General features: G+C 34.5%; 1 protein-coding gene across 1 annotated transcript; it reads left to right on the top strand.

Moving 5' to 3' along the window:
* The first annotated feature begins 5,665 nt into the window (after positions 1-5,665).
* LOC127709059 (RING finger protein 151-like) lies at positions 5,666-10,409 on the top strand. Its single transcript, XM_052214392.1, has 7 exons — positions 5,666-5,707; positions 6,234-6,307; positions 7,943-8,051; positions 8,302-8,348; positions 8,583-8,649; positions 9,065-9,203; positions 10,209-10,409. The coding sequence occupies exons 2-7, from the start codon at positions 6,255-6,257 to the stop codon at positions 10,346-10,348; spliced, it is 555 nt and encodes a 184-aa protein (XP_052070352.1). The 5' UTR covers positions 5,666-5,707; positions 6,234-6,254; the 3' UTR covers positions 10,349-10,409.
* Positions 10,410-14,796: the final 4,387 nt, after the last annotated feature.

The raw sequence follows: 14,796 nt of genomic DNA, 5'->3' as shown, positions 1-14,796 counted from the left end.
TGTCACCTTTGTGTTGTAGCTAGCTTGGACTAAAAAGATATGTTATCACATTATATCAGTATAAGTAATTATTCATATATATGTGTCCATCACCTGTCAGTCGGTTGTCCTATTACAGATTGAAGTTGTCTAGAGGTGAGGGTCAAATCAAGGATTTTTGTGGTTTTCAACAAACTTTTGTTAGAGGTAGCAACAGGCATGAAGTTTTTATTTGTCTTTCCTGTGCAAGTTATAGAAGTGAGAGGAAGGTGTGCTGTTCCTTGCATGGGTGCCGTGAACAGTTGTAAACAGTATATGATTATATCTTAATACCAGTGAAGATAAAGGATTTTGACTGAAATACCATTTATGGTAGAGTTAAGCCTCTTGCGTACATGTGCTAAAAAATTATTTTATGATTAATTTTATGAGGATAACACTATGACTCTTAGCATGAATAGACTATTTTCATATTACCGACTTTTGACTCCAGATTCAATATTTTTTGACAGGTTACCTACTCAGTGGTAGGACATCCTGGTACTCAGTCAAGTAAGAGCAACCAAAAGAAGTTAAATCAACCTTGCAATCGGTACAATTTGGGCGGAAAATTAACTGTTTCATATTTTCTATAATCAACAAAATAATCTGAAAACAGTAAACTTTCCCCCTAATATGCACAGATTATGCATTTGATTTTACTTCGTTTGGTTGCTTCTACTTGACTGAGTACCAGGATGTCCAACCACAGAGAAGCTAAAATTTATATAAACCAGAGTGAAAAGTCGGTAATATGAAAATAGTCTATTGTCCCCAGTTACAATATTCAGGCCTTATGCAAATAAAATAGAAAGGAAATAAAGTGAGAACATGTGAAATAAGCATAAACAGGAGTTAGGAAATTACTTTTCAAGTTTGGGGATCCTCCCTGGTCAAATAATGAAGATGAAATCTATTTTGACATTGCCAGAAACCTTACAAACAATAAATACAAACTATACCAATAAAAGTTATGTTTGTATACAAGTTGGCTAACAGTAAACGACGAAAGAAAAGTAGAAGTATTTATTCAATGAGTAGCTTAAATAAGTTGTATTTAAAAATACCTCCTAACCGTTTAAATAATACCAGATTTGGCTAGATTTCTACCAATCTAGTATGATATTAGTGCAACAACTTTAGACTGCAGATAAACTCATCATAGATACCAGGATTAAAATTTTGTACACCGGACAAAAGACTCATCAGTGATGCTTGAATTGAGAAATTTATAAAAAAAAAGGCCAAATAAAGTACGAAGTTGGAAGAGCATTGAGGACCAGAGCAGAAGAGAATACAGTAATTTAGATTTTGTTTTGAGTTATCATCTTTTATACTACTTAGAATTTGTCTTTCAATGCATGAGGTCTATCAAAACAGATGTTTTGTACAAATTATGAAGAGTTCTGGATGGATGTCTTAAAGTGCTTGGCTTCTCAACAGAGCTGTTCTCAAGACAATTTCTACTTTAGTCATACTGTTGTATCAGTGGAGTTTGTCTTTATAAGAATCAATACATCCTGATTGTGCACTTCAGATAAAAGTATAAAGTCTAGACTTCCTTAAACTTGAATACATACTATACTAATTGATCAGGAGGGTTAAGTCACAAACTGTGGATAATTCTTCTTTGTCGACAGGATATAGATTATATATCATCTGACTTTTAACAATTAGAGGTAAGTGATACTCCACCCCTTGCCAAGTCTATACTTTGGTAAAGGAGACCAAAAATTGTTGAGATCAAAAACAACAAAAGAGGTGCACAATGGCACTATTTATGATAAAAATTCTTAGAAAATTTCCTAAAACTGCTGATAAATGATGTAGGAGCAGTAGATATAATTTTGCACTGTAGTCTGCATAGGTTTTGCTGAAGAAGACCACAAAATGATTCTTGAAAAAAGAAGAGGTGCACAAATGCATTATATAGTAAAGACTGACATCCAAAAGATACCCAAAAAAATCATTCAGGTGAAGATATGAAATAGGAGTTATAAAACAACATCAACCTAGTAAGATTCTTAGAAAGTTTCACAAAATTCTGTGAAGCGGTTCAGGATACTTGTATATCTTCAACATGGTGAAGAATGTCATCCATATTGATTTTGAAGTACAGAAGTGAAACGTTGAAACCAGGGTCCATGTCAAATTCATGTCTGTAAAGTTCTTTAAAATTACTTTCTTTTTGTTATTGTTCTATGCCTAACAGGAGAATTGGGTCATATTTTTTTCTTTGTTCATGTGTTCTTTTCCCCACTTCAGACTCAAGGAAGCTAGATGTTTTAGATATCACAATTGAGCTTTTCTTCAGATAAGTTCAAAGTATGACTTTAATACTATACATCAATGTTTTGGTTAAATATGTTTATGTAAACTTTTCGCAAGAAATGAATTGTCTTTAGATATACATAGATATAAGAAGATGTGGTATGAGTGCCAATGAGACAACTCTCCATCCAAGTAAAAATTTATAAAAGTAAACCATTATAGGTCACAGTACGGTCTTCAACACGGAGCCTTGTATGTATTTAGAATGGTATAACCTTGATTTTGTTGTCCGGTTTTGGTTAATTTTGAGAATAGGGTAGCAATATCACAATGTGTTGCACCAGAGATTAGACAAGGAAGGAATAAACACAAAAGCATGGACTGACTTGTGATTTCAATGTGTTGTTTCGGCTGTAATACATAGCCATTGAAACACCCAAAATGAGTAAATATATATATTCTGAGCTGATGGTAAATCGTTGATATTCTGTTAAATTTTCTCGCTACTTTCTAAGACTAGTTTGTGGTTTAAGAGCTTAAAATATAATATAAACACGTGTCTATTGTTAAACATAGAATCAGAAGATGTATGATTGCCAATGAGACAACTATCAACCAGAGTCCAAATGAAGATGATGATTTTAGCTACTATAGCTCACCGTAAGTCCTCCAATAATGAGCAAAACCAAAACCGTATAGACGGCTATAAAAGGTCCAGACATGAAAAATGTGAAACAATTCAAACGAATATAAAGTATGAATCATGACAAAACAATAAACGCAAATACTGTCTGTCTTTTGAATTTATTTTGTGTCGTTTGGTATCTGTCTAACTCTTGTTGATGTCAGAGACATATGTGTATATATGTCTCTGTTGATGCATACCCCACATCTCTTTTGTTTATACAAGCTTAATGAAATAGATATGACAAATAAATTAAATAAGAAACAGTTGTACGTAAGCTCAACGAACTTAGTCTGCTGATATAAAAATCATGCCATCCAATATTCTATTATCGGTGTCTGTACTTATAGAACACTATGCAGGGGTCCTACTAAAAAGCACCCGGTTGAAGAAAAGGCGCCTGGGGTGAAGAAAAGGCGCCCGGGGAAAAGAAAAAGCGCCCGGGAAAAGAAAAGGCACCCGGGAAAAATATATAGATATTGTATTGGCATGAGACAATTTTGTGTCGATGAAATAAGTTATGCACATTGATTTTTTTTTAATTTTAGACAAGTATTTTGCAAATTCAGATAATAGACATTTGTAATAAAGCACAAAAACAGGTATGAATGTTTCAATTTTAACAATAATATATGAATACTATTTCGAAAGACAGATAATAATGGATCACAGTTTATGCTGAAGATTTATAAAATGTTAGCCATCAAAAGACATGTTTTTCAAAAACGATATCAAAATGAAAAATGCAAAAACAACTTAAATTTCACAGATAAATATTAATTGGTCATGGGAAAAACACCCTTTGCATGAATAATTCACATTTTTGTCTGTGAGAAACATCTCAAAGTCTGCCAATTCCAGCTCTTCACATCGTAGATGGTACCACGTATCACAATTGTCGCAGCAGATGCTTGCAATTTTACAATTTTTACGGCATATTCCACAAGGCCAGAATATCATATTTGCTTTAGCAGTGGGTTTAACTTTTCTTTTCTTAGTGGCAGGCATGTTGAAACCCTTCCACGATCTTCCACCGTCAATTCAAGTGTGTTTAATAAAATACAAAACTTTGAAAAGTGTTCACCATGCAGTTGCGAATATTAGACCTCGGGCACTGTTTTTTTTTAAATAACGAAATTTAATATACGTTTTGATCGAGGGCAATATCGTTCATGATTCTTCTATATGCTCTTGTTTATATTTACTTACTTACTTATCTACAATTTTGAAATCTAAAATGTAAAAGTGCAACAACACTATCTACACACTTTAGATGTAGCATCGTACATATCCCCATTTATATTAAGGACAAAACAAGCAATGATTTTTTTTTTTTATTCAGGAAAACATTTATTGTTATTTATAAAATATTATTATTTTATTCTCCCGGGTGCTTTTTTTCTTCCCCGGGCGCTTTTTCTTTTCCCCGGGCGCTTTTTCTTTTCCCGCGCGCTTTTTAGTAGGACCGCTAAACAGCAGTGTAAGGCATAAACCGTAAAGGAAGACACAAAAGACAAGCCTTGTACAATGCCCAGAATTTCAACCGCAGAAAAGCAAAACATTTCAGTCTTGCGTTAAACCTGAGACTACTATCACACAGTAGTCTCAGTTTAAACGGAATTGTTATAGCTTTATAAATAATATTAGCACAAAAAGCTTAATGCAAAATACCGCTTTTTATAAAACTTCTGCAGATGGAATCATACTTCTACAGTAAATCTCCATGTTTGTGATAACACTGCAGATCGAATCATACTTCCACAGTCAATCTCCATATTTGTGATAACACTGCAGATCGAATCATACTTCTACAGTGAATCTCCGTATTTGTGATAACACTGCATGCTGCTGAGATCGAATCCTTTCACAGTCAATCTCCATATTTGTGATAACACTGCAGATCGAATCATACTTCCACAGTCAATCTCCATATTTGTGATAACACTGCAGATCGAATCATTCTTCCACAGTAAATCTCCATATTTGTGATAACACTGCAGATCGAATCATACTTCCACAGTCAATCTCCATATTTGTGATAACACTGCAGATCGAATCATACTTCCACAGTCAATCACCATATTTCTGTGATACCACTATCTAGTACAGATTAGTTTGAACCTGCAACATGATCCGTGGCGTCCTGTTCCAAGTCAGGAACCTCGTCAGTGATATCTAGTTTTGCTCCCTCATATTTTTGTCAATAAGGGAAGTTTCAAACTCCCTAAAGCATATATGTCAATCAATTGTAACTGATTTTATGCCCTTTATGGGCCCTGTAATTTGGGAAATAAAAAAAATATATATGAGAGATGTAGCAACAAGCCTTCTAGAAGATTTCAGTTGTTTTTGAATTTACTGAAACCATGGCTATGGTCTATCTTGAACTTGCAGTGAGGTGCGAGATTCTGCTCCGTTGTGCCATAATATCCTTACTTTATATGTAAATTTGAGATGAAGAACAACAACAATAAATGCGATTCCTTTGTCTTTGAGTTTTGTCTATCTTAGATGGGATTTAAAGGCTTCGTTATCATCAGATTCGGTTTTTAACTACCAGATGAAAAATAAAAATGAATACCTGAATCGGCAAACAAAATCATATTTTCCCGGTATTAAACTTAATAAATTTACCTTTAGTTACCTTGACATCATTCTGTATGCATCGGCGTTTTACCTAAATAAAAATGCTAAAGTGGGAAATTTGAATTTATAAACAAGTAAAACACTACCGTAAGTTTTATGATCTTTTATTCATTAATTGATTCCAAAAGCTACACGGACCACAGTCTAAAAGTTCCTCCATTGTCGCCAGTCCAGCTCCACAACAAATTTTCTGTATTTTAATTTTTCAATGATTTTATTAGAAAATTTGTATTTTTGTTTCATATCATGTAATGTGTTTGTTTTCAATGAGTTGTTAAAAGATTTATTTACCGTTCAGTAGATTGTGATCGATTGCTAATGAAGACAATCCAGAGGTGGATTTAGGGAAATAGGGCAGGGACCGGACCCCCCTTATGGAGCTACATATATGGTTAATGCATAGACTTTTTACATGTTCTACTCATAACTTTAAATTGCCTATTTTAGGGCCCCCATTTTCAAACTCCTGGACCCGCCTCTGAATCCGACCTGTATTTATATGTGCAAGACAGTAGCACTTTCCTAAATTATTTGGATGGATGAAAGTTGGAATGACACTAACTTTGTAATCATATATATGTTATCATGACCAACCAGTTCTCGTTTGTCTTAGGATCTGTTTACAATAATTATAATGACAAAAAGAAGAGGGAAAGAACAGAAAGTCCCAGAAGAACCAGAAGAAAGGTATCTTTTATATGGGGGCCCCTTATATGTTATTCCTGTGGTATTATTTTTTAATATCCCATTAAACATTTAAAGACACACACAAACAAAAGAAGTGCTACATGTATCAATAATTTGACTATTCAGTGGCATATATAACTGACTTACAAAATAATAAGCACATAGGAACACTGCTCATTTGGACTCGACAATAAGATTGCATATTTTGCAAGGGGCCTCGGTGGCCGAGTGGTCTAAGTAGTTACTACTGTAATCACTAGCCAGTCAACACTGAGGTTGTGAGTTCGAACCCCGCTCGTGCGGGTGCACTCGACTCCAATCTTAATTGACTAGGATTGTCAGTTTTCCTATCGAAGGTCGGTGGTTTTCTCCGGGCACTCCGGCTTCCTCCACCAATAAAAACTGGCCGCCACGAAATAGCCCAAAAGCGGTGCTTAAAAATGGCGTTAAAACACCAAAAATCAAAATCAAATCATATTTTGCAATGGTGGGTTGTTACAAAAAAAGAGAGAAGATATCAAGAAGGCAATCGGAAATCATACTTCAAATTAAAACAGGCAAAACCTTGGCAAAAAAGATATCAAGAAGGCAACAGGAAATCATACGTCAAATTAAAACAGGCAAAACCTTGGCAAAAAAGATATCAAGAAGGCAACAGGAAATCATACGTCAAATTAAAACAGGCAACACCTTGGCAAAAACAAAAACGACGAAGGACAAACAACAACAACTTTAAACATTACACAGAAAAACAAAGATTAAGCAACACGAATCCTTTACTAAAACAGGGGGTGATTGAACTCATGAACTCCAGATGGGCAAGCAGTGTCTGCTCCACATGTGGCACCGTCGTGTTGATCATGCAAGTTAAACCTGGTGTAACGGTATCCAAATTCGTGATCAAATTGTTAAATGTACATGTCGATTATTGTACTCAGTGTAGTATTGACTTTTTTTGGGGGGTGGGGGGTCTCATTGATGTTTGTGACCATTTCATTCGAACAGATAAAATCGATAGTTGCTGGTGCATTACATAAGTCGGAATGCAGACCATCTTTAGGATAGCAATTAACAAATTAAAGTCGTCCATATTTTGTTGTCTGCTTAACGCTCAGCAAACGTGTACAGAATTGGGTCCTGGTTCCTTTTTACTGAAAATGCTACAACACAACACTTACCGGTAGGAATTCCTTTGTAGACTTATGCAGTGTTCAAGGAATAACTACACACATCAGATTTTAAATGCGTATTTTCGGATGATAAACTGATTGACAGATGTATATCATTTCAAATTAATATCTATTTTCAACGGAAACCAAAATTTCAGATGAATAAAATCTGTATTATATAATTTTGCTGTTGATTCAAGAGCTCTTCAGAGCTTTAATGTTATTCGTAAATTATCTACATTGACTTTAAAATAAAAAAATGACTTTTGACTTTTATTCAGTTCGTGCATGCATGCAGATATTATTTATCTAAATATTAAAAGAAGAAAGCATGCTCATTTTAGTGCTCTCGTATAGTCAAAATAAAAAGCGACATGTTAGACATGTTTCAACAGTGGACCGATTCTTATCTTAATATTCTATGTGCAACTATGTTAGAGCGCCCTTTTCCTTTTTATATATATAGATACTTCCTGAATCCAGAGTCGGTCAGTTCCCACTTATTCTGTTCTATATGCCAGGACGTTTTCAACCAGCCATACAGAGCTCCCTGTGGTCATAGTTTCTGCAAAGCGGTAAGTGCTGGATAAAACACATTAATAGATAGTCGAAATAGAAATAATATACTATGTGACCAATGGTTTCAATATAGGTCTAAATCACTCACCTGTTTGCCTGCGAAGTCGCCCAAAACAACTATTTAGCATTTTGAGGATTAAAAGATGGATGGATAGTCCTGTAACATGTGACTTCGGGGCAATATTTTCCTTTTATGTTTGTTTTCTATTATTTTCCTTTTACTTATTATTATTTGCTGTTTTTCAGTGCATAACGTCATGGTTAAGGAACAGCAAGACTTGCCCAGAGGACAGGTAAGTAAGAATATGCAGCCATATTAGTACCGTAATGGATTCCTGGAGAGATTTTTAACCTTCACTATTTTGATATAATCATAAAAATGAAGGAATTGCTGTATATTTTACATTATGATTGATTGATTGTTTACTGTTCGTCAAATGGCAAAGATTGACGACTCTTTTTTTATATGCAGCTGAAATTACAAAAATAATTGCCATTATAGCTAATTGGTTTTTTTTCTGTTTTAGAAAGAGCTTACAGTTTAACCAAATGCACCATGACTTTATTGTTGAAAATATTATAGGAGATCAAATGGTAAGTTGAATACATGTATCTTATTATTTGTTTGGGCCACAGAGTGTATTATGGACTGTCAACTGAACACTTTAAAAAAAGGCATATATATGAATAAAAGCAAACGTTGGGGAAACAACATTGAGACAGGACCAAAACAACGTCATAGCTTTAGACACCTAGATTGCCAAGAGACAACTTTCCATCAGACCACTTAATTAGACCCGCTCAAATCCCTTCGGAATCTTTTTTCGTGTGATGTGATGAAGTGGATGGTTTGACATCGAACAAACAAACAAATAGAAGGCCACTATCAAGATTGCTGTTGTGTTTTTAACGAGGTGTTAGTTAATCATAGTTGATGAAATTTCATTGTCAACTCATTCACTGTGATATTTTTGTACATCTGAAAATGTTAGCTAATTTTTTATTTCAGGTAGCATGTCCATTTAGAAAGTCGGGCTGTGATTTCATTGGGCAGTTGCAAATGTTAAAATCTCATAAGAAATCGTGTGATTTCAATCCTAACAACCTACCTGATTTTTTGAAAAATAAAGAAAAAGATAACACTCCAGGTGAGATTTATTTTAAACTGACACATCCATATGTGTTGTTTGTGGTTATTCTATAAAAAGAGGTTTTAAAAATACAAGGTATTGAAACCAAAATTTTCTCACATGGATTTCAATTAAATAGAAGATAAAGTCACCTGAAGCAACATGTTGGTGATTTCTATACCTAACACAATGTCATATTAGCTCTAGGTAAAATTCCAACGGGATGTTGCATTAAAAATTAAATATTTGAAAGTGTTAAAATATCTGTTATCAACAATATTTGTGCTTTTATACGTCCGTTTACGGGACGTATTATGGTATACAGATTTCCGTCCGTCTGTCCGTCTTCAAGACGTCGGACAATAACTCAAAAACGCTTTCGCCAATTTTCCTGAAACTTGGGTGAATTGGTTATATCTATTGACGTAAGCTCCCTTTCGATTTTTATAAATTTCAGATTACGTTTCTGAGTTATGGGGAATTTTCCAGTTTTCTGACTATAACTCAAAAATGCTTTGAACAATTTTTATGAAACTTTGATGAATTGTTTATATATATATTGATATAAGTTCCCTTTCAATTTTGAAAAAATTCTGATTTTAAGTTTTGAAGTATTGGGACTTTAAAACGTTGCCAGTTTTCGGAGAATAACTCAAAAACGCTTTCAGCAGTTTTCATGAAACTTGGGTGACTTGTTTATATCTATTGAAATAAGCTCCCTTTTTACATAAATTTCTGATATGACATTGCGGAGTTATGGAACTTTATTTGTTTAGGGGGAAAAAGGGGGGGGGGGGTTCTATTTGAGCAGTGCTCACAGAATTTCTAGTTGATCATATATATTCATTTCAATAAAGATGAGCTAAAAGGGTGACGGGCGTATCATGCGCTCATGACAAAGCTCTTTATTTAATGTTCCACACTAAGTATGTTTCGCTAGCTGTTCACCTTTAATTATTTTAGATATAAGACACATTTCTACAATTAACCTTCAGAAAATTAATGATCTTGTATCTATTTCAGATTTGAATATGACAGATGACGAAGTCATGCCCTCACCAGCCAAGCCGTCCTTAATGATGAGACTTTTTCGTTCAGGCGACAGCCAGAAAAATTTGTTGAAAACTATGTTTGAAGACAAAGAAAATACACCTTCAACTTGATATTAATCGTCGTGTTTGGATATTTATATTTCTATTGTTCATCAAATAATATACTTATTTATCATTCATTCTTTATTAGCTCTTTACTAAACACAATAATTGTGTCTTGCCTGTGACAAAAGTCCCATAATGGTAGACATGGGGATTACTATCCGGCGGTGGTGGCGACGGCGTACACTATAAATCTTTATATTTTTTATTTATGTTTCATACCTTGTATGGAGATGCCTTATGTTTCGAAGTGCCCTTCTGTCATATGTCTATTGTCATTGCCCACATTTTCATGGTTCAGTGGCTGCTTGAAAAACCATAAAATAATTATAGTTGTTTTGTTATGTGAAATACTCACTTATTATGAGTAATAGGATTACTATATTTGGTATATGTGATCCTTGCAAGGTAAACATGTCTGTCAGGCAAGGTTCACCTGGCCTCGACCTCATTTTATGGACGGTGATCAAGGTTAATTTTGCGTTGTATCATATTTTTTATTGCTGAACATCTCAGTTTTACCTGATTTCCATATTATTTGCCGTCTTTTTATGCCCCCGCAACTGAAAGTTTGGGGGGGGGGCATATTGTTTTACCCCTGTCTGTCCGTCCCATTATGGGTATATAGTTATTCCAGATAACTCCTCCTACAGTTTGAATGCTAGGAAGTTTTCACTTTGCTGGCTGTTTGTACATATATTGAAGGTGTGCATTTTCAGGGTTTTGATTTTTATTAATCTTTGCTCTTTTGGGAGATAGTTGAACTTTGTAATTTTTGGAGTATATACTTGCATAAGTGGTGCATAGCGTTTCCGGATAACTCCTCCTACAGTTTGAATGCTAGGAAGTTTTCACTTTCCTGGCTGTTTGTACATTTATTGAAAGTGTGCATGTGGTCAGGGTTTTGATTTTTATTAATATTTGCTCTTTTGGGAGATAGTTGAACTTTGTTCTTTTTTTCTCTCGAGTATTTACTTGCATAAGAGTTGCATTGCGTATCCAGATAACTCCTCCTTCAGTGAACCATAGACCTATGTGCTCCCATGCTAAACTTTGTGTATTTTCCTTTGCATCTGCGGGGGCATCCTTTTTGTCTCCCAGACACAATAATATCTCAAAGAAAGTCCTACATTGACTTTGTTATAATACAGATACTTCAGAGTGGAGTGCCGGCGCATCACTTTGTCTAGTTTTCCTTGTTTAAGTTGGTGGTCTTCTTCAGATCTCTTGGTAGCAGTACTCTGCATGTTTTTGTCTCGCCTTGACGGAGTCAAAAAGCAAAAAAAAATAGATATGCTGTTTCCGGCGGCGGCGGCGGCGTCTTCAACAATGTATTAGTTTGTGTTTAGGTCAGTTTATGGTAAACCACTAGTAGTAGGTCAATGATATTTTTTATGCAGTTGTTAAAGCATTGGCACATCTCATTTCCATGTAGATTATTTGGCCCCGCCCTCTCAGTCATGGGTCTATTGGATTTGAAACTTTAACTTAGTTTACAGGTATTATTTTGTTAGGTCATTTTAAGGGGAACCATTAGTGGTAGGTCAATGATAATTGGTATGCAGTTGTATTAGCATTGGTACATCTCATTTCCATGGCGATTGTTTGGCCCTGTACCTTCAGTCATTGCTCATTGACTATGAATAATTTGCATAACTTGCAAGTTAAAGTATTGCTATTTTGATTTCAACATTTACGTAATCAAAATCAAAATAAAAGGCGAGACATATCTCTGTGTTAACAGTTTATTTATTGCGTGTCAGTTTACTATTAGGGCAAATGTTCTAGATAGGAAAAGGGGAGGTTGGTAAGCAAATCAAATTTGGTTTAACCCCACCAAAGTTTTTTCCCTGTGCCCAGTCAGGCCGTCTGTGTTGTTATTTGTTTTTTCTTTAAGGAGTCGGATGTTAGTGGTTGGTTTGGTCTATTTAACTGTACATTAATTTTGGTAAGTCCTTTTATCCTTTTTTTTATACAAAAAATGTTTTAGAATCATGCAACTGGATTTTATTATATTTTAATTTTTAATTCATGGTATTGTAGTATCTCCTCGTCCAATTTAACCTTCATTCGTTGTAGAACAATGACAACTTAACCACGACATACTTAATATTGTAGAAGGTGGAATTATGAGTAGATATGAAACACTTATGCTACTATTAAAAAATTATGGTAACTATCTTAGTGATTATGCGATAGGGTGCTCGCATCAAGTATGGGACCAAATACTTGAAAATTGCTGTTTGCTGCTTTTCCGGTGAATACGCGACTTTTCGGAGTAAAAGCAAATACTGGTCGGCTAAGTGAGAATAATATGTCCGGGTAGGTCGGCGTTTCTTCCTGTGGATTGTAAGTTTGTGAACTTTCAGAACGTTAATAAAACCGGCGCAGAGTGTCGTCTTGTACAAAGAAGAGTTCGTTGTTTTGTACATAAACAAGGCCATCACTTTTCTCGGTAGGATTGTTTTTCCTTTGTCATTTAGGATCCTTTTTTACTGAGTTTGATATGCGGTATTGGTTTTGCTCATTGTTGAAAGTCGTACGGTGACCTATAGTTGCTAATTTCTTCGTCATTTTGTCTCTGATAGATAGTTGTCTCATTGGCAACCATACTACATCTACTTGGTTTTATATTCATATCCATGTCAGATTAACGTTCTCTTCCTGATTAGCATTAGATATTTGCCACTGAAATTTAACGATGCTACATCCACCAACCATGGTCGCAAAAGTCAGCTGATACGGGGATTTGATGAACAAAAACCAATTGAATGATTACTGTTTTTTTTAAAAGAATAACAAACTTTTTCGGAAGATGCACTTATGATCTCCCGTTTAGAAAGGTGTTAGATGATAAAGATTGCTATAATAAGTGAACTAGTCAAAACTGCCATCAAACATGACAATAACTGTCAATGAAAATAAAAAAATCTAACAAATAAACAAAAGTAATAACAGAAAGAGACGATTTGGTACCAAACGTTAAACAATGATACATGTATGACTCTTTTTAAGATTAGTACTAGTGACAACTTACTAATCATGGTCTTTATACGAATTAAGGTTGCCGATCTCATTCGTTATCAAACATGTTCTTCTGCGCTACAAATTATCGAAATTATTATATAAAAAAAGTAATTCGATTGGTGACTTAAACATACATTTCAAAGCCACGACCACTGAACCCATTAAAAGTACAAAGAAGGTCTATGATTAAAATAATAAAAAAAAGGATGATCGCACACCTAGTCTATGGCATGGTATTGGTTGCAAAAATTTGATATTTTTCATTTATATGCAATATTTTAATTTAATTGGTATATTTCTTCATTTAAATGCAATATTTTTTTATTTGAATGGTATATTTTTTCATTTAAATGCAATATTTTTTATTCAAATGGTATAATTTGTCATTCAAATGCAATATTTTTTATTCAATGGTATAGTAGATTTTTAATTTATATGCAATATTTGCATTATGGGTAATTTTTTGACGTCACAAGGTCAAATTTGCAACAACGTTTGTGATTGGTCGGTAATTGTTTGGATTTCTCCCCTTTCTTTCTAAACATGAGTGACCAAGAATTAAAAAACGCGTCAGAATATCGCCCCTCTAACTAAATTTGGCGTTCGTGCTGTTAATGCCAATAATGCCAGGTCGAGCAAAAAATGCAAGTGACAAGTAACAATAATTAATTTGACAAGTAATAATAAATAATTTGACACACAACATGTTCATGGATAGAAACAGATGCCTGCGTGCATGGCAAAAATGCATCCAATGACAACCCTTTCTTAAGAAACTCCCTTACAGTCTACATATTGAAGTAAAAAAAAATACATAGCTAGCCCCCCCTCTTCCCCCCCCCCCCCTATTTTCCCCTCTAAGTTCAGATACATGTAGTCATGACGTTCTCTGATGCTATATCATTTTTTACTTTTCTTGATCCTCAGAGACGTTGCAGGAAGGCAAACATAAAAAAGAATAAAAAGCCTTCCAGGACGTTATAGTTATTTGGACTAAGCCCCCTCTTTTTTGCTACTTGTAGAAAAAAAAATCACCTAATAACGACAGCAGAACCAGAGACCCACAAGAAGAGACCTGAGCTGTGATACTCCGGAACTAATTCTTTAATAAAGACAATTCGGGATAAATTGGAACCAGTAACTAACCCATGTTACAACAATAGTCCTATGACATAGGACGTACACTGTATAAGGCGTGGACTTCATATTTTGGACTATCTATAATATGTGCTCTCATGTCATATGCCGCAAATCATTATACATTTAGGATTCGTTGCTGAGCATTTTTACTGTTCCCATCTCCGAATCCCTTAAATAGATTTTTTTCAAGCCCCACAGTAGTTCAATAATTACTATATGTCTTTTCATAAATATATAAGTATGCAGGGCATATTTCAAAACATATTTTTTCTTCAGGACTTTTAAATGAT

This window comes from Mytilus californianus, unplaced genomic scaffold (assembly GCF_021869535.1).
Source record: "Mytilus californianus isolate M0D057914Y unplaced genomic scaffold, xbMytCali1.0.p SCAF_7, whole genome shotgun sequence".
In the NCBI taxonomy this organism is placed as follows: domain Eukaryota; kingdom Metazoa; phylum Mollusca; class Bivalvia; order Mytilida; family Mytilidae; genus Mytilus; species Mytilus californianus.
Note: the sequence above shows the minus strand (reverse complement) of the source record. Positions and strands in the feature narration are given on the sequence as shown.

Excerpts from the sequence above, each read along its gene's own strand:
- LOC127709059 (XM_052214392.1), top strand. The coding sequence starts at position 6,255 with ATGACAAAAAGAAGAGGGAAAGAACAGAAAGTCCCAGAAGAACCAGAA. Across the intron at positions 8,349-8,582 it reads AAGACTTGCCCAGAGGACAG|AAAGAGCTTACAGTTTAACC; the intron begins GTAAGTAAGAAT and ends TTTCTGTTTTAG. Across the intron at positions 8,650-9,064 it reads ATATTATAGGAGATCAAATG|GTAGCATGTCCATTTAGAAA; the intron begins GTAAGTTGAATA and ends TTTTTATTTCAG.